The sequence below is a fragment of the Pantherophis guttatus genome, chromosome 2 (genome assembly GCF_059756535.1).
Source record: "Pantherophis guttatus breed Tessera chromosome 2, ASM5975653v1, whole genome shotgun sequence".
Taxonomy (NCBI): Eukaryota; Metazoa; Chordata; class Lepidosauria; order Squamata; family Colubridae; genus Pantherophis; species Pantherophis guttatus.
In genome coordinates this window covers 174,737,561-174,756,379 of record NC_142064.1, presented here as the reverse complement: position 1 = coordinate 174,756,379, position 18,819 = coordinate 174,737,561, and the positions used below count along the sequence as shown (strand labels likewise).

Genomic DNA, 18,819 nt, shown 5'->3' with positions numbered 1-18,819 from the left:
GGGGCGTGGCTACCGCCCTTTCTTGAGCTGCTACATGATGCACTTTCTTCCTCCGACGTGCGTAAGCGGTTCGGCTTCCTCTCGCGTTTGCGCCGGGACACGTGACAGGCAGAGACGGCGGCCGGCCCGGCTCACAGCCCGCGTGTAGCGTTCGCTTCTGGCTTGCCGCCCCCTTCCTTCCTTCCTTCCTTCCTTCTCTCCCTCCTTCGGAGCTGACGCCGCGGCCTCAGCCTGGGCACGCGGGGAGCGGACAGGTACCTCGCCGGGGGTCGGAAGGGGGGGGGTCGGTGGAGGGTCAGGAGCGCCGGTACGAGGCGGATGGCGCGAGTTTCGGCCTAGGCAGGAGGAGTTGGGCGAAGGAGAGCCTTCAGGAGTTCGGCCGGAGGTGCAGCTGCGTTCGGATGGCGTGAGGAGGGCCGGTGGCGGAGCGGAGCCTCTTGATTGTCTGAGGAGACGCCAGCCATGCTGGAACGGGGTGGGTCGGTGGGCGCGACGCCGTCGGCGCGGCTGGCGTGGGGAGCGACCCCGGAGCTTCCGTTGCGGCCGGCGGGGCCCTCCGGTCTCTGGAGGGACAAGTGGCTTTTCGGGGGGGGAGGAGAGAAGGGGGCTCAGGTGCCCCGCGGCGGTGCGCCTCTGTGTAGGAGGTGATGCTGCGGAACCCGGGCGGGCGGGCGGAGACAGAAAAGCAAGCGCGTTGGGGACTTGCGCGGAAATGTGCTTCGAAAATGCAAAAGACAAAAGCCTTGGGCTGATCGAGAGCGCCCGAGGGTTCGCTTAGCCCGGTATCTGCTTTACCCCCCCCACCCCCCACCCTCCCCGAACAACTGCCCAGACGCTTTCGGAAAGCTCAGTAAGGGGCAAGAAAGTGCTGCTTTCCTTTCTTAAGGCGATTGTCTTCTGGGGCCTCCCTCCCTCCCTCCCTCCCGGTACTTGGAGATAATAATCTTTTAACATGGAGGCCCCGTTGAATTGTTGCTGATGGTTGCCTGGCGGGATCGTGGAATAAAAGGATTTCCTGGGTTCTGTCCGGTGTGCACTGAGTTTTTCAATGGATTTAGTCCGTGTCCTCTCCCCCCCCCCTCCTCCCCCCATCAAAATAACTGCTACAGAATGGTAGAATGGCTTTATTTTTCTGTTTATGATCTCCTTTCAAGCATTTATGCTTGATTTTATAAGATGCTTACATTAGAAGGAATACAACCTTTTTTTTTCTTTCGTTACTGTTTAAAATTATTGGGATTTATATATATATTTGCCAATTGACGAGTACAAATGTCTGCTATTAGCAACTCTTGATTCTTCTATATATTTCTTGAGAATTGAGGATTCAATATACCGATTTTTTTTTTCATAGCAATGCTTGCCTTGTATTTTTTGTTCTTGGGGCTTTATAAATAGCTTATCCTTGAGTGCCTGTCTCCAATAATACCCTGGGTTTTATTGTAATTCTTTTAACACTCTTTTGGAACAGTATCGTGGTGTAATTCAATCCAAAAGTAATAAGTTTCCTTGCATTAGGTCATGGTAATATGATCTTTTTAAAAAATGGGTGTTTTGGAACATATGGCATAAAAAGCTTACAAAACAATAGAAGAGGGGATGGCTTTTAAAGGAGGAAGAGCAGGTCCCATGGATTAATTTCTATAATAAAAGCAGTCTTGATTGAAATGTAAAGAGAAATACAAACAGATCTAGAAGTTATAGTTTTGTCTTCTATCATAGGATATTGGGTATATTTAAAAATTCCACAAATATGTATAACTAAACATCATGAAAGGTTCCCCCCCCCAAACAAAATATCACAGCTTGGAAATAATTGGACCACTTTATGAGAGATAAATGGATTGCCTGTAACAAATGAGCATTTGACATGTATGAGTTCATGTGCTCAAACAGACTGAAAGATTTGAAAAATCTATTACATTTCATGGCAAAACTGGTCATATAAGTATATTGGGATGAGGAATCAGTTCTACCAAGAGTTTTAGCTAAAGGTCTGAAAGTGAAGCTGGAGGAGAGGGAGGAGTCAAATAAGTTGCTGAGTTTGAAGAATTTACAGCTTTTTAATTTTTAATGTACTATTTTTGAAAGATGGTAAATTAAGGCATCTGGCTTCTTCTCTTCATCCCATATCATCCTCTGCATTAATTTCCTTTGCTGTCTTCATGTAATTTATTTTTCAATTTATTTCAGTATAAATCCTCTTTCCCTACCAGATCTCTCTATATGGGAAAACATGGAAGCAAATAGTTCCCTATCCCCTCTGCCCCACCATGACTAAATGTTGTGTGCTGAGTCATAAGTAGAGTTTCAGTGTGGTGCCTCATATTTTTCTAGTAGCCTCTAATTGTTTTTCCTTTGAAAAAAATATTGTCTTAGATATTGCAGATAAAAGTTCCTACTAGATTTCATTTATTCTGTCTTGTATATTCTTCTGTTTTCATAGGAAATCGTAGCAATTTTATTTATAAAGTTCATGTAGAGTATTATATTGCATAAAAGTATGGTACTTTGTTGGTGAAATATGCCATCATTCCATCTGAGAAACTGGCTGATCTTCAACATATCCTACGCCACAGAAATATGGAATTAAATTATCACCTTTTTTTATTAATACAATGCATTTTTAAGCCCTCATAAGCAAAATCTTGGATTTACATTTCATCCTTTCTTTCCTGAATATATGTTAGGCTGGAATGTAGTAAAGTTTGTGTGGATTTCCTAAGTCTGGTTTATAAAGCAATGATATCAAATATGTGTAGCCATATAATTTTGCATGTAGATTAATGTCCAGGTTGCATTCATAAGGAATTTTGCTGTTAGTTTTGCTTGTATGTGTATAACTACTTTTAATTTATGTTTTAATAATTTTTCTAACTACAGATAGGCAGTTTTCCATCATGGACTGGCAGCCAGATGAACAGGGCCTCCAACAAGTTCTTCAGTTACTCAAAGATTCCCAGTCTCCAAACACAGCAACCCAGCGGATTGTGCAAGATGTATCCTTGAAATAATTTGCATTGCTACAGCATTGCTTGAGATTTAAAAAGAAAACAAAATGCAGTTCTCATTTGCAATGAAGCTAAAGAATAGAGGGAGAAAAATGATATGTCACATTGGGTAATACAGGTAATCCTCGACTTGTCACCATTCATTTAGTGACTGTTCAAAGTTACAATGGCACTGAAAAAAGTTATCTATGACCGTTTTTCCCACGTACGACCGTTATAGCATCCCCATGATCATGTGATCAAAATTTGGGCACTTGGCAACTGGTATGTATTTATGACAGTTGCACTATCCTGGGGTCATGTGATCACCATTTGTAACCTTCCCAGTTGGCTTCTGACAAGCAAACTCAGCTGCATGATTCACTTAACTGCAGTGATTCCCTTAACAATTGTGGCAAAAAAGGTAATAAAATGGAGGAAAACTCACTTAATTACTGCTTTGGTTAGCAATGGAGGTTGCTAACCTCCATTGGTTTGGGACTCAGTTGTGGTTGTAAGTCGAGGACTACCTGTAATTACTAATAAACAGTTTATTAACAACTTTCCCAACATACTACTTTTCCAGATATTTGGGGATGCAATTCCCATATTTCTGGACCAGCATTAATATTGATTGGATTTATAATCTAGGTCACTGGAGGATATCACAAACTCCTACTCTAAAACAGTGCTAGGAGAAAACAAACCTGAAAGCAGTTCTTCTGGCAGCTTCTTATTCTTGTTGTAGTCTTTTGTAATGGGCTGGCTGCGGGATTTTGGTTCTTGCATTTCAGCATATCTGGCAAATACCAGGTGGCAAAAAGCTGCTGTCATAGGACAATATGGTCTTATTGTGGCTGGAAAAAAGAGGGCTTTTGGAGACTTTTAGTTAGAACATATTAAGAATGAATTCTTAACTAATGCTACAGAAACTGAAACAGCTCAACCAGTTCCCTGATTTCAATAATTATTTGATATTTGTTCTGACACGACTGAAATCTGAGGGTATGTCTATTAAATTTATTACAACACAAATTTTAAAAAAGCTATGCATTATCTGTATAATACATCTAATTTATAATGTCTGCTTAAATTAATTAGCCATTAGTATATTGGGAAAATTAGATTTTGACTTAAGCGACATGGCATGTTTAGCTTCTGAGTAATGTTGGAAAACTGCCTGATTTAACAGATTAAAGGAGATTTCCCTTTTGATGTGTGACTGATAATTTGGTGCTCTATATGTCTTAGAAAGCAAAGGAGGATTTCAGGAATCAAAAACTCTAGCTTCCTTTGTTTTGTTTAATGCTGCTCCATTGGAGCTATGCTCCCCCTTCAAAATGGTAGAGCAAGGGTTAATAGGCTGGGCTTTTCGAAGAGTTCCAATGAAAGAATATGACAAGCCCATTGTAAACACATAAATTAACTCGCAAGAGATCCTATAGATAAAGGTGTTCTATAACTGATGACCAAAGGTCTGAAATGTCCTGATTTTTAAGTATACCAAAAGGATTGAAGTTGTTTGGATCTTTACAATAATTTGTAATAAGCCAATGTTTGTACTAGAAACTAATGAGACTCCTGAGTGAAATAACTGTAATAATTATATTTTAACCTTTTTTTTCCCTGAAGCTTTTGGAAATTTTGTTGGATGACTTAGGAACAAAGAATCATTTAATTCTACACACTAGATTTATTGGTATATTAAAATGATCTTTTTTATTTTGTGAAAGCTAGGGTTCATATAGCCCTTACGGTCACCCACCCTTACGATCTTTTTTAACAAAATTTAAACTACTAAAAGGCTAATATTATTAACTCTTTAAGTTTGTATTTTTGGTATCGAGGCAGTAGTGTTTACCCCATCAATTATAATACTTTGGTACACTGAAACAAAAAAAATACTGTTGAATAATCCATGCATCTTGATTTTTAAAATTTTAATTGAAATACTATGATCTTTAGCACTGCTCTGAATTATAGGATAATAAATACAACATGAAAAACATGAATAGAAATTGATATAATCTAGCTCAGTACATCTACAATGGTACTGTCAAATTTCTTAAAATCTGGAACTATATATATTACATAAGAGACAAGGAAGTACATAAATGCTAAATTGCATTTGTAGAGCCAAAATACAATCATGCTGCTAAATTTGTTGGCTGAATGGGATATCAGACTGTGACCTTTTTCAACATAGCTTGGTTTATGAACTTTCTCCAGTTTATTAGCAGGATCAGATGTTAGAGTCTAAACATAGTTTTGCAGTCCAAAATATATGAGAAAATTATAGGTGCATAATCCTATGGATGTGTTTAAGACGTTCACAAGTAAGGTAATAAAATGCATATGCATACATAGGCTGCATTACTTTTTTAGTATACATAACTTTGTTGCATGGCAATCAGCCAATTGTTGAATCCAGTTTTTTGTGTCCTTATTCACATCACTTTTATTTCTGTTTTTTTACATGTTATTATTTAAAATGTCTCAGTAATTTTATGTAATGTAATCTCATAAAATTTAGTTCTAATCCAACTGATCTCTTTAAAACAGATGAACCTACCCGTTCTCTGAGTGGCTTGATCCTGAAGAACAATGTGAAAGCTCACTACCAGAGTTTTCCTCAGCCTGTTGCTGAATTTATTAAGCAAGAGTGTCTTAATAACATAGGGGATGCTTCTTCTCTTATAAGAGCTACAATTGGTGAGTAACAGTAAAAAGCTGAGGATGAATTACTAACTACAATTAATCTGTGCAGTGTTTTGGGTCTGAAATGAGCTCTGGAGCATATTGGAATGTGAAAATAGTATCTGTCTGCAACTCTGTGCAGCAGCAGTGGGTTTTTTTCCAGGATTGTATTGAAACTGCAAATAACAGCTATGCATACCAATAGAGACATAGATACTTTGAAGGGTTTCAGATAGATGCTACTTTCTCTCTCCTGTATACTCCCAGCCTTCTTTTAAACATTATTTCTGAAGAGCTGCTTGTTATTAGGAAGGAAGGGTTATACAATGTCTTCTTCTAAATTAGTGCTGTGAAAGTGTTTTAATTAGAAGCAGAATTATTTAATAAGGTGCTGCTTTAACTTGTAATTGTCAGCTAACTGTGCAAATTGGAATTTGTTTACCTCCCTCTGTGTATAGGAAGAGTTGTAAAAAGTAGGTGACAGGGCTTATCAGACATGAAGCAAGTGGACTGTGTAAACGGGATTTGTTGTATAGACCTTAGTCATAGTATAGAGCAGGGGTCACCAACCTTTCGGACCTCGGACCACTAACTTCATAATTTTAAATCTCACAGACCACTAATACGATCTGCCTAATGACCAGCTGGGTGGGCGTGGCTAGGTGGTCATGTGACTGGGTGGGCATGGCCAACTCAATGTCACTCACTTTGAGGGGTGCCTTGCCAGCCTCTACTCGCCCCTCCTCTCCTGCCTGCCTGCCCGGGCTCCTTAGGGCCCCAACAGGAAGCAGTTGTTGTAGCTAAGCAGCCACCATGAGAAAGAGTTGACAAAACAGCTGGCTCAGTTCAAATTGGATCTGACCGAGAAGGAGGCTCAGCAGAAGCACCTCATTGAGGACTACAAGCATAGGCTTTCCAAGCAAAGGGAAGACCTGCAGGAGTGCAAGGCCAGGTACTGGCAGATGGAGGCTCAGCGGTCTGAGATGGTCAGCCTGTTCCAGGCCATGATGCAGTCCCACTGGAACAAGGCCTTCTGGCTCTTCGCCACCAGCAGCACTTCCCTCCAGCCTTTGCCAAAAGCCCTGCACCAGGAGGCTGAAGCAGACCCCAAGTTGGAATTTCTACCCCTGTCTGACCGGCACAAAAAGACCTCAAAGGGGGAGACTCGCTGCAGCAACACAAACATTCATTGTATGTATCCGTCCCAGGGGCCAAAGTTTGAGGACCCCTGATTTAGTGCAATATAAAAAATGCAAATAATTTTTCTGTGGACCACCAAAATTTTCTCGCGGACCACCAGTGGTCCACAGACCACCAGTTGGTGACCATTGGTATAGAGTATCTCTTTAAGGGCAAAAAATATATAAAAGTTTCATTTACTCCAATTGTGGCTCTCCAAAAGTTAACATGTAGCATAAAGGATTTGCGCACTTTGTTTTTGTTACCTATAAATAATAGTTCCTCCTAATATGTCTCAGTGGCTTTAAGAGTCTTAGCATGTTTTCTGTTAGATTAGCTGGGGAACCAACAGCTCTCAACTCCAGTGAATAATAGGTAACAAACATGTTGGGTCTTAAGTAGAAAATTCATTTTTTATTGCAAACATAAAATCAAAGTTCTTATATGAGAAATTGGCTTGTGAGGTGATCTTATAGTTTGTTGTTTCTTTCGGCAGGTATTCTTATAACAACAATTGCTTCCAAAGGAGAATTGCAGATGTGGCCAGAGCTTCTGCCCCAACTCTGCAATTTACTTAATTCTGAAGATTACAACACATGTGAAGTGAGTCTGGCAACTGCATAGAATTAATTGATGGCTTGAGCCAGCAAGATGGTCTTAACTGCGGCTATAGAGTGTATAGATTTGGCATTGAAATTTTCCTAAGAAAGCTAGTGTAAGTGATGCCAGAGGCCATATTTTATTTAGTGTGTTAAGGATTTTTCAGTTATTTCTAGGTACAGTATATTAATATATTGAACTTCTAATTTAGTCACTTCCTGTTCATTGGAATCCTACGTCTTCTCAGTAATCGGCTATTGTGAGTTTACTCTTTCTGATCAGTAAACATCAGAGTCCCTCTGTGAGGGAGATGACAGTTTTAAAATTAGACAAACCTTCCCCTCCCAGTCGTGTCTGACTCTAGAGGGCGGTGCTCATTTCTGATTCACAACCAAAGAGCCAATGTTGTCTGAAGACATTTCCATGGTCATGTGGCCAGCATAATTATATGCTCAAGGTGTACACAACACTGTTACTTTCCCACCAAAATGGTAACTATTTATCTACTTGCATTTGCATGCTTTCAAACTGTTAGGCTAGCAGGAGCTGGGGCCAGTAACAGAAGGTCATCCTGTTACATGACTTGTGTCTCGAATACCAACCTTGCTGTCCACAAGCCCAGCGTCTTAATTGCTTGGTGTTTGTGCCCCTCTAAGATAGATAACATAGGATAAGATAAAATATTGGTGTTTTCAGGATTTATGAAGTTAATTGAATATTTTTAAAAGCCTAGCTGGTATTAGATGGTGTTCACAATTTTTTGAAGATGCAATGTCATATTTCAGAAATGTGTTCTTACTTTACACAATGTGATGCAGGTAGTACAGGTAGTCCTTGACTTACAACCAGTTGGTCAATAACTGTTCAACCAACCCATCCTCAAAGTTATGACAGCTGCCTCACCCGCTACCCCACATCACGTGATTGCATTGTGGGAGCTTGGCACTGACCTGCATTTACAACTGGTTGCAGCACCCTGCAGTCACATGACTGCACTTTTTTTTTTTGCTCTTTCTAGCAAAAACCTCTCCCATTCAGAAGTATAGATTGGCTTAATGACAACACAGTTCACTTTATGACCATCTTAAAAAGAGTTGTTACAGTCACATCTGCCTTGGTTTACTGTCTGAATAATCTATGACTGAAATTCAGAATTCCATTGTGGCTGTAATTTGAGGACTACCTGTATCTTGTTTTATTGTGCAATTTTTCATCATCCTAAAACTTCATAGTTAAAATGGGAGGTGTATAAAAAGAGAGAGTTGGGCAGTATCATGTCCAACTGGTACTCTAAAAAAATTTCAGGTTAAACATTTGCATCTTGGAAATATGGATATTCTAAGAATATATCGAAGTGCTCCCAGTTTTTAAAAAATAACAATCCAATTGGTACTCCTGCAATCTCTTTAGCTATTTAGCCACTAGAATGGCACATAATCAGGTTGTTGCGTAGGAAGTCTGGCTCTGAGTAAGAGGACAACACGTTCCTTCAAATTGGCAGCTTGTCTCTTTTCTCTGGCACAGAGTGAATACCGCTCATGTTAGAAAAGCAATTTGAGGAGCAGAGCCAAGCTGCAGGCATTCAAATGAATTTTAGGTGCTCTTTGCCTGTTTTTCATCTCCATATATTTGTTACTAAATGTTACAATGCTCTATAGGGGGCATTTGGTGCCTTACAGAAGATCTGTGAAGATTCTGCTGAACTCTTGGACAGCGATGCTCTCAACCGGCCTCTTAATGTCATGATCCCAAAGTTCCTTCAGTTCTTCAAGCATTGCAGCCCCAAAATTAGGCATGTATCTGTTCTAACATCAATGAAACATTTAGTGGAATGTGCCATTTCAGATTAAAATTAATGATAGTAATTAAAGCTTTTTGTAATATATTTACTGCTTTTTGATTGAATAAACCAAAATTGTATTGCTATCTAATTTCAAAAAAAAATTCTGTCACAAAATTAGTAGTAGGTTTGGCAAATAGCCTGGGTATCTAAACTAGTCTTACTGATCTTTGGAATCTCTGATAGGGTTGATTTCCAATTCTCAGTTTTCTTAGCAATCGAGAGTGCTGACAGTCAAGGTCCACCCATTACAATAATTAACCATAGTACTTGTGGGTAATTCAACCACAATTGTCTAAGTTCACATGATGTTAATCCTTAACAATGATTTTGTAAAGCACAGTGACCAAGTCATATTAAGAAGAAAAGACAAAACATTTGATAGTTTAGTGTAATAGGTGAATCTAGATAGAAGCTTCATAAACTCATGAAACTAAGCCAAAAGTCCTGGTTGAAATAAATCAGGAAATAAATGTGTAGTATAAATGGCAGCAGTCCCCTCCTTCGTGATGGGATTTTTCTTTCTTTCTTTACAAGTAATGGAACTAACTAGAAACCACCATTAATTCTATGTGTCTAGTTTACACATGACAGGCGATAGAGTAAATTATTAATAAACAATAATAGATATGTGACCATTGGGTTTTGCATCCTGAATTGCTTGGAATACAGTTTTCAATTTAAGAAAATGTTCGTAATGGCAGTTTTCAGATTAGGCCCCTTGATTACATAAACAGAAAAGCAAAGTTGTTAGAAAATGCTGCTTGTCATGTTCAGGCTTCCATAAGCAAGATTCTTCTCTGAATGTTCCCTACAGAGTGCCAAGTGTGAAGAAGAACATTTATTGTTATATAGTGACATATTTTAATCTTTGGAACTATCCTTGTAACATAGTTACAATTTTAGTAATGTAAAAATATATTTTCTATCGTGTTAGGCTTTAATAGAATCAATCAAATTACTGCTTTGGTAATCAGTTTTACTGTTAATTGTTTTAATAGTATATTAAATTTACTATTATTAAAATAGTGTATTAATAAAATAAAAATACAATTCATATAAATTGAACTAATAAATAATAAATAAATTACAAACCGATCCTTAGTTCTTAGGATTACATTACAAATGAGCACTGCACTAAAATACTATAGTTTCTTTCCACCAACCTTGTTGTTTTTTTCCCCATCAAATGCAGTGGGCATTGACAAGCATGGTTCCTTCCTCTGAAGGTGACTGCTGGGAAACAAGCATCCATTGTTGTAAAATTATATGATCATAGTTTTGCACATCATGCTTCAAAATTGTTTAAACATATTTTACTGAATAAATCAAAACCAATGTTATATGCGAAGCAACAATTAAATAAATTGTATGAGGACTTTGTGCAATAAGCAAACTCAGTTGTGTTCGGCTTCATTGGAAATAGAAATTTAATATTTAGCGAATGTTCAGATCTTTATAAAATTTTGCTAAGTTTCTTAAAGTTAGATCTATTTCTTATTTCACATTGTATGAGAGCGGCAAAGTATGGAAACCATTTTATTTAAGATGGAATACTTTCTTTTAAAAACCCTCCATTCATTATGATTATACTACTATTATTTAATGACTTGTAAAATTAATTAGAGTAAGCTCTCCTGTTGTAGTATTAGAGTTGTACTTGAAGGAATATTTGTTTGTAGGTTTTAATTTTGAAGGCTTGGGGGAGGAAAGAAAACAAAAGGTTGGAAGTAAATAATTTCATTTTTGAATAGAAAATACAGGTAGTCCTCAACTTGCAACATTTCATTTAGTGACTGGTCGAAGTTACAACAGCACTGAAAAAAGTGCCTTATGACTGTTTTTCACATTTACGACTTTGTAGCATCCCATAGTCATGTGATCAAAATTCAGATGCTTGGCAACTGACTCATATTTATGATGGTTTCAGTGTCCCAGGGTCACTTAATTACTTTTTGCAAACTTCTGAGAAGCAAAGTCAATGGGGAAGCCAGATTCACTTAACAACCGTGTTACCTAACAGTTGCAATGATTCACTTAATAACTGTGACAAGAAAGGTTGTAAAATGGGGCAAAAGTCACTTAACAAATGTCTCGTTTAGCAACGGAAAAATTGGGATCAATTTTGGCCATAAGTCGAGAACTACCTGTATAAATAAGCAAAGAAAATTGTTTTGTTAAGTCTGATCTATTTTTAGAACAAATTATTGGTTGTCCAGAACTTGAGTTTATACCATGTTGTTAGTAAATTACTGAAGTCAATAGCAAAGGCTAAACCAAATATTTTTAAAGCTGTTGTTTTCTGTTCCTTAGGTCGCATGCTATTGCTTGTGTCAACCAGTTCATCATGGAGAGGGCCCAGGCCTTGATGGATAACATAGATACATTTATCGAGGTGAGAGGAATTAGCCTAGGCCAACGGTTTGTTTTGAAGGTTAAGGTTTTAAAGTCCACTTATATATTAGGTGTTCTATGGACTCATTAGTATTATAATTTTAAAGTACAGTTGGGTAATTCCCAAATCCCTTTTTTCCAACTCCCAGATTCCTTCCAACTTGCAGCACTTCCTGTGTAACTTTGGTGAGCAACTATAATAAACTGATAACTTTCTGATAGACTTTATAGACTTCTAAAAATTAAAAATGCATCCTTAAAATTAAGGCAAAAATCTTGTAATATCATTATAACATAACACTTTATAGATGGGAGGGGAAACTTGCAGCTCCTGACTTTGTGAGTTTTCCCACATCCAGGTAAATTCTCTTCTTTAATTAAGGAGAAATCACTTCATCTTAAATAAAAAGAAGTCTGTGAACATCTTCCAGAGGTTTTCTTTCTGATTATTATAGTTTTTGGATCAAGTATCCTGAAACTGGAAACATATCAAATGTTTTCCGTATCTGAACAATGGTGGGGAGAAGCTGTGGAATTTTTTGGGGGAAATTTATTTACTGGCTTATGTGTAGATGAGAAGGCCTTGAAATTTTAAGAAATGCTAAGATTCTTCAGCGCAAAGTTTGTCATTGAATTAACAATTCTTTAACCTTGCAACATATGATCAGATTTTCTTCTGTGATTATTATATTTGTCTACTACTGTAACTATAGGGAGTATCAGGTCTTTTTTTTTTTTTGTCTAGTGGTTAATATGATTTCTTAAAGGAAGATAAGGATGTCAACATTTGCATCCTTAGCTTTCTATGTTTTAGTAAATTTTTTTTACTGCAGTTACATATCCATGGACAGAGACAATCTTAGAAAACACTGTCCAATACAGAGAGAAAGGTATTTGGTTCTTAATACCAACATATTCCTTTCCCTAAATTTAGATAAATATAATATGGCCTCAGCTATGCATACTGAGGTCACTGTTTTGCTGTCTTGTGCCACCTCTGTACTTGAAAATATGCAGACTGTCTATGAAAAAGTTGAATATTCATAGAGTATACAACCAACAGTAAACCTGAAGCTTTTCTGTTTTTTTTCTGTATACGCTTGTTTTTGCTTTACTAACTTCATTGTCACCATGTGTTCATTTGTTAGAAATACTACTTGCACTTGGCTTGAGTTGCATGCGAAATAAATGCATTTCTGTATTATTGACAAAGAACGCAGATTGTAGTTTTTTTCTGCATAGGAAAGAAGGTTTTCTCTCTAGGCTGCAACAGTTCTCGTATTTGTCCAGTTGTTGAAGATGGCATTGGATTCATGTCTTAAAATAATTTTTCCCCATTCTTGGCAGCACTTATTTGCCTTGGCAGTAGATGAAGATCCTGAGGTTCGAAAGAACGTTTGTAGAGCATTAGTAATGCTGCTAGAAGTGCGAATTGACCGACTGATCCCTCACATGCATAGTATCATCCAAGTAAGTACTCTTGCTTTGAAAAGTTGGTCCCTCTAAACCAATGATAGCAAACCTACCACATGCATGTCAGAAGTGACATGCTACAATATTTTGAATGACATGCAGCATTTATTGATACCCAACAACTATTCACCCTGTTGATGTTTATCAAATATAAAGTTTACGATGATTACCAAAGAAACTGAATGAACAAAAATACAAAAAACATGTGCACCATCCAGTCTAAAATTTTGTCTACACTGTGCAACATTCTAGAAGTTGATATTTATTCACCAGTTTTGGGGGGAACAAAGACGAAAAAGGGATAATGTGTAATAGCCACTTGTATAGGTCTACTGAAATGTTCGTTCTCGCTTACTTATGCTAAAAGTCACACGTATCAGGTCACTACCAAATACAGGTAGTCCTCAACTTACAATCATAATTGAGCCCAAAAGTTCTTCTGCTAAGTGAGCCTTTTGTTAAGTGAGTTTTTCCCCATTTTCAACCTTTCTTGTCACAGTTGTTAAGTGAACCGCTGCAACTGTTAAGTTAGTACACGGTTGTTAAGTGAATCTGGCTTCCCCATTTGATTTTGCATGTTAGAAGGTTACAAAAGATTCTGACCCTAGAACACTCATAAATATGAGTCAGCTGCCAAGCATCTGAATTTTGGTCACCTGATCATGGGAATGCTGCAACAGTTGTAAGTGTGAAAAACAGTCATAAGGCAGTTTTTTTAGTGTGATTATAACTTCAAACTGTCACTAAGTGAAATGTTGCAAGTTGAGGACTATCTGTATTCTCTATTCAAAAATGAAATTTATTTACTTCCAACCTTTGTTTTCTTTCCTCCCCCAAAGCCTTCAAAATTAAAACCTACAAAACTTCAAGTACAACTCTTAATTCTACAACAGGAGAAATTAATTTTACAAGTCATTAAATAATAGTAGTATAATCATAATGAATGTTGGAGGGTTTTTAAAGAAAATATTTAAGAATGGTCACTAAATGAGGTGTTGTAAGTCAAGGAGTACGTTTACTGCTTTTTGCAGCAAACACAAAGCAAAAAATGGTTTCTTGAATCAAAGCTTTTATGTCTCGTGGTTTTGTCTGTTACAGTATATGCTTGAGAGGACTCAGGACAGTGATGAAAATGTGGCATTGGAAGCATGTGAATTCTGGCTGACATTGGCTGAGCAACCCATCTGCAAAGAGGTGCTGTCTTCACCTCTAGTACAGTGAGTAATTTAATAGCGGCTGTAGTGCCAGTCTACTTTTGATCCATGAACTTTGTTTTCATGTAGTAAGTGATTGATATTTACATTGTGAAAGTTTGCAGATGATTCCGCTATTGTATCCTTTCTTAACAGAAGGTTTGTGCACCATGACCATTGAAAGGGTCCATGGTGAAGAAATGGTTGAGAACCAGTGCTCTAGAATATTTATCACTTTTTTAATCAACCCAAGTCTGAATGGACTTTATAATTTACTATGACATGCTGTAGTTGCTTGCCTAACAACAGAAGCTATGATATCTTGCCTTTAAAAATAGTGCAAATGTTTTTGAACTCTCAAGATGCTATTGAAATGCAAATCATACATTTTCATTCCTATTTGTCAAAGCTGCTGTTATCCGTATTGTTCTGAATCAAATTTTCACCTGATAAACTAATATATCTCATTTTCTTTTAACAGATTGATTCCTATTTTGGTGAAGGGCATGAAATATTCAGAAATTGACATCATATTGTTGAAGGTATTACTTTGACCATCCAAACAATTTAGGAATACTATATTGCTTAGTTTCTTGATAATTTTTCTTTTCTGACTTTTTATCACCACTCATAGTTCTTTACTAAGCCATGTTAATGAAAATGATATTATTCTATGTTTTATAGTAGCTTCAATACTGCTTCATTGTTTTTTATGTTACTGCTGAACATCCATCCTGGTATAGTGGAAAAAAGATAGTAGACATTTCTATGAAACTGAAAAAGTACATTATCTATTGAAAAAAATGTAATACACACATACACTGTATACACATACTGGTCCCTTCATGTCAGTTTTGACTCCTGGACTAGTCCTTGTAGTTTTCTTGGCAAGATTTTTCCAGAAGTGGTTTGCCATTGCCTCCTTCCAAAGGCTGAAAAAGAATGATATCCACCTAGCTGGCTTTTTAACTAAGGCAGGATTAGAACTCCTGATCCCCCAGTTTCTAGCCTTGTGCTTTAACTACTACACCAAACTGGCACTCATAGTTTATATATCAGGTAACCAAAAAAAAAGTTATCAGCAATAAGTCAGATGGTATGGATTTTTGCCTCTTAAAGAAAGTTATAACATATTTGTAAATACAAGGAAAAGGCTGAGCAAATGCATTTATGGAAATGATGCATGATCTTCAACCTGACAGCAGTGATGGGTTGTTATATTCGTACTGTCTGATCCATAGAAGCATTGTCTGAAGCCTCTTGAGAAACTAGAAACTTGTAGTTTACTTCATTCTATCAAATGTTTAAGTCAGCATTTTAAAGTATTTTCATAAATTGATTTCTCACTAGTCAAATACAAATGGCTGCAAGTGAACATGATATCCATGGTCTTTGTTGATGTCTTATCAGAATCTATTCTATACAGAGAGTAACTCTGGGCTTCAGGGAATAATTCATTGAAGAACCAGTGGGATACTATACAGTGTTTTGTTTTCCTAGCAAAAGAGATATTCCCTATCAAATGGGATTCCATAGGCTCTTTCCTCTCATTTACAGGGTGATGTGGAGGAGGATGAAGCTATCCCAGATAGTGAACAAGATATCAAACCTCGCTTTCATAAATCACGCACAGTTACTCTGCAACATGAAGAGGAGCGGTTGCAGGATGAGGAAGATGGAGAGGATGAGGACGATGACGATGACACACTGTCTGACTGGAATCTGAGTGCGTAGGGGAATTAGTATTAAACGGTGCTCTAGGGATCGAGAGGAGTAAAATGCCAGGGACGTGGATTCTGGGAAATAGTGCACATGGGTCAAATGGAGAGAGTACTATACTATGACCATTTTTGAACTTGAAACTCTAGCCCTGTGTAGGTGAAATACTTTGATGTTATATGGAATTGGATGATAATTAGAGGCAGAAAACAAGTTTTGCTGGGAACCAGTTGTTACTCTTCTTTGTGGCTTCCCCTTTTTTATTCTAATTTTACATCATCTTGGCAGGGACTTGAGAGAAGAGCATATACTTAATTTTCCAATGCATACTGTTGAACTTATAAATGTGTTTCTGACATAACAGGGTTTAGCGCAGAAGCTCTTTGTATTTATTGATGTGAAAAGTTTTTCTCCTTTCAGAATTCATGTCATTTCTGTCACATGGCCCATTTCTTTTGCAGGGAAGTGTTCGGCTGCTGCCCTTGATGTGTTGGCCAATGTCTTTCGAGATGAGCTTCTCCCACATCTGCTCCCACTACTCAAGGGGCTGCTTTTCCATCCTGAGTGGGTCATCAAGGAATCTGGAATCCTTGTCCTAGGGGCAATTGCTGAAGGTGAATCTTGAAGTTATTAACTTAAACCAGAATTTATTTCTACTGAGGGACATTAGTGATCACTTTTAAAAAAGCATGGAACTGACAGTTTTAATAAGTTTACCTGAGTACGTCTAGTCTAGATCATGTACTAAAAACATCTTTTGCATTTCTAGGCTGCATGCAGGGCATGGTTCCTTATCTTCCTGAGCTGATTCCCCACTTGATCCAATGTCTGTCTGACAAGAAGGCACTGGTGCGTTCCATTGCCTGCTGGACCCTGAGCCGCTATGCACACTGGGTTGTAAGCCAACCCCCAGACATGTATCTCAAGCCTCTGATGACAGAGTTGCTCAAAAGGATTCTTGACAGTAATAAAAGAGTGCAGGAGGCTGCTTGCAGGTAATCTGCTCCTGGAATGCGTCAGTTATCTGTGAAGGACAGCATTGGAAACTTAAGTTTTTTCTTTATCGGCACAAATATGCTTTCTTATTTATTTACTTATCTATTTCTTGTGCTTCTTTTAATTTGTAATCAAAGTGGCTAATAATTAAAATACAAATAAAACATTGATGATCCTTTACCACCCACAGTTCTCTCTGCTTAAATGTAGAAATGTCTTTGTAGAATCCTAGCTGATTATTGTTATCACCTGGGCTTGATAGGGAGCTTAAAAATGCTTAAGAAAGGTATCTGGAAACCTTGAGCTTCCATCTGTAGCCTTGAATAAAACTAGGATTTGTAGCATGAATGGATTTTTGGGAAACATAAATGCTGCATACGGTATTACATATTCTAATGCTCTTTATTCCTGGCAGTTTGGCTTGAGATCATGACTTCTATTTTCCAATATATAAGCAGCAGTTTGACATTGGGTTCTTGGAAGAGCGAAGCTTCATTTTGCCTGCCTAATACAATCCTGAGAAAGAAACACTGGGAGAACAATAATTATTACATTGCCAGCCTGCACCCAGAATATATGGTTTGTGTAGGCTGGCCACCCATATCCTGAAGCATGTCTTTGCTACAAAACTCCCCTTGTAAGGCTTTCTACTGTTACCTTGAGGCTTTCTTTGGATATGATGAAGAATTTGATGATTGAGCTCTATCACATGATGAGTCATGTATTCGTACTGTCTGATCCAGAGAAATACCCTTATATTTCAGATCAAAAAGAGTAATTAGGCTAGCACAATAAAACTAATTTTTTATCCAAACTGAAACAAGTATTGGATTGACTTTTCATTTCTATCTGTCCGCTTCCTGGTGCTGTTATTCTTTGGGTTTGTATTCACTTCTTATATTCATTTTTCTTTTTTAGTGCTTTTGCCACCCTTGAGGAAGAAGCTTGCACAGAATTGGTCCCATATCTCAGTTTCATTCTGGATACTTTGGTTTTTGCTTTTGGAAAATACCAGCACAAGAATTTGCTGATCTTGTATGATGCAATTGGCACTCTGGCTGATTCTGTTGGACACCACCTCAACCAGCCGGTTAGTACATTTTTTCCTATTGGCAGCAGTGTCAGCAAAAACTGCTAGCATTCAATGACTGTGTTTAGTTGAACTGTTTCCCTATTTCTTCCCACTTGAATAAAATGCTATTAGTGCAAGAATTTTTGAATATAGGCAAATCCAGATTTTGAATTTTTTTGGGTTTTCTACTCAATAGGATAAGATTAGAGGGAAAGGGATCTGCTATTTATATCTGTTTTCTTTAAAACAGAAATCCCTAAATTAAATGTTCTTCCATAATAAGATTTGATGGTAGTATAGGTAGGGCTCTGACCCCCAACAAAAGAGTGTAACCATAGTGGGGTGCCTCTTTTACTGCTCTTGGATTTTCACCAAACCTGTTTCCTTAATGCTAATGTCCCACAGATGGGATTTCTGGAAAAGAAAAGCAGATAAATATTCAGTTCATGACTGTTGATGCTCTTGATACTAGGAGATTTCCTAGTGACTAGAAGAACTTGATGGAAAGGGTTAGTTCAATGGAAGAGATCTTACCCTTTGTGCAGAAAATCCCACACTCGGTCTTTGGCATCTTCAGTTAAAGAATCTCAAGGTGTAGTCCAGGTTCTAAGGTAGAATAAACCAGGATTATGCAGATTCTGAGGTAACAGTTATATATTTAGGGGG

The 18,819-nt window shown here is 37.7% G+C and overlaps 1 protein-coding gene and 1 non-coding gene across 4 annotated transcripts in view; both read left to right on the top strand.

Annotated features, from left to right (window-relative positions):
• The window catches only part of TNPO2 (transportin 2), a 31,678-nt gene continuing 12,859 nt past the window's right edge, over positions 1-18,819 (top strand). The window contains exons 1-14 of one of the 3 annotated variants that reach the window (XM_034406797.3): positions 1-254; positions 2,884-2,999; positions 3,920-3,995; positions 5,553-5,702; positions 7,363-7,469; positions 9,125-9,258; positions 11,620-11,701; positions 13,048-13,170; positions 14,272-14,390; positions 14,848-14,908; positions 15,924-16,092; positions 16,547-16,699; positions 16,855-17,080; positions 18,000-18,171. In XM_034406797.3, the coding sequence (XP_034262688.1) occupies positions 2,901-2,999; positions 3,920-3,995; positions 5,553-5,702; positions 7,363-7,469; positions 9,125-9,258; positions 11,620-11,701; positions 13,048-13,170; positions 14,272-14,390; positions 14,848-14,908; positions 15,924-16,092; positions 16,547-16,699; positions 16,855-17,080; positions 18,000-18,171 (1,671 nt within the window). In that variant the 5' untranslated portion in view covers positions 1-254; positions 2,884-2,900. Of the gene's footprint in view, positions 255-297; positions 476-2,883; positions 3,000-3,919; positions 3,996-5,552; positions 5,703-7,362; positions 7,470-9,124; positions 9,259-11,619; positions 11,702-13,047; positions 13,171-14,271; positions 14,391-14,847; positions 14,909-15,923; positions 16,093-16,546; positions 16,700-16,854; positions 17,081-17,999; positions 18,172-18,819 lie in introns of those variants that run through there. The other 2 variants (XM_087887362.1, XM_034406790.3) reach the window with 2 other exon arrangements.
• On the top strand, positions 17,752-17,824 carry LOC117660641 (small nucleolar RNA SNORD41). The gene has a single exon (XR_004589754.1). It is a non-coding gene; the product is annotated as a small nucleolar RNA SNORD41 (small nucleolar RNA).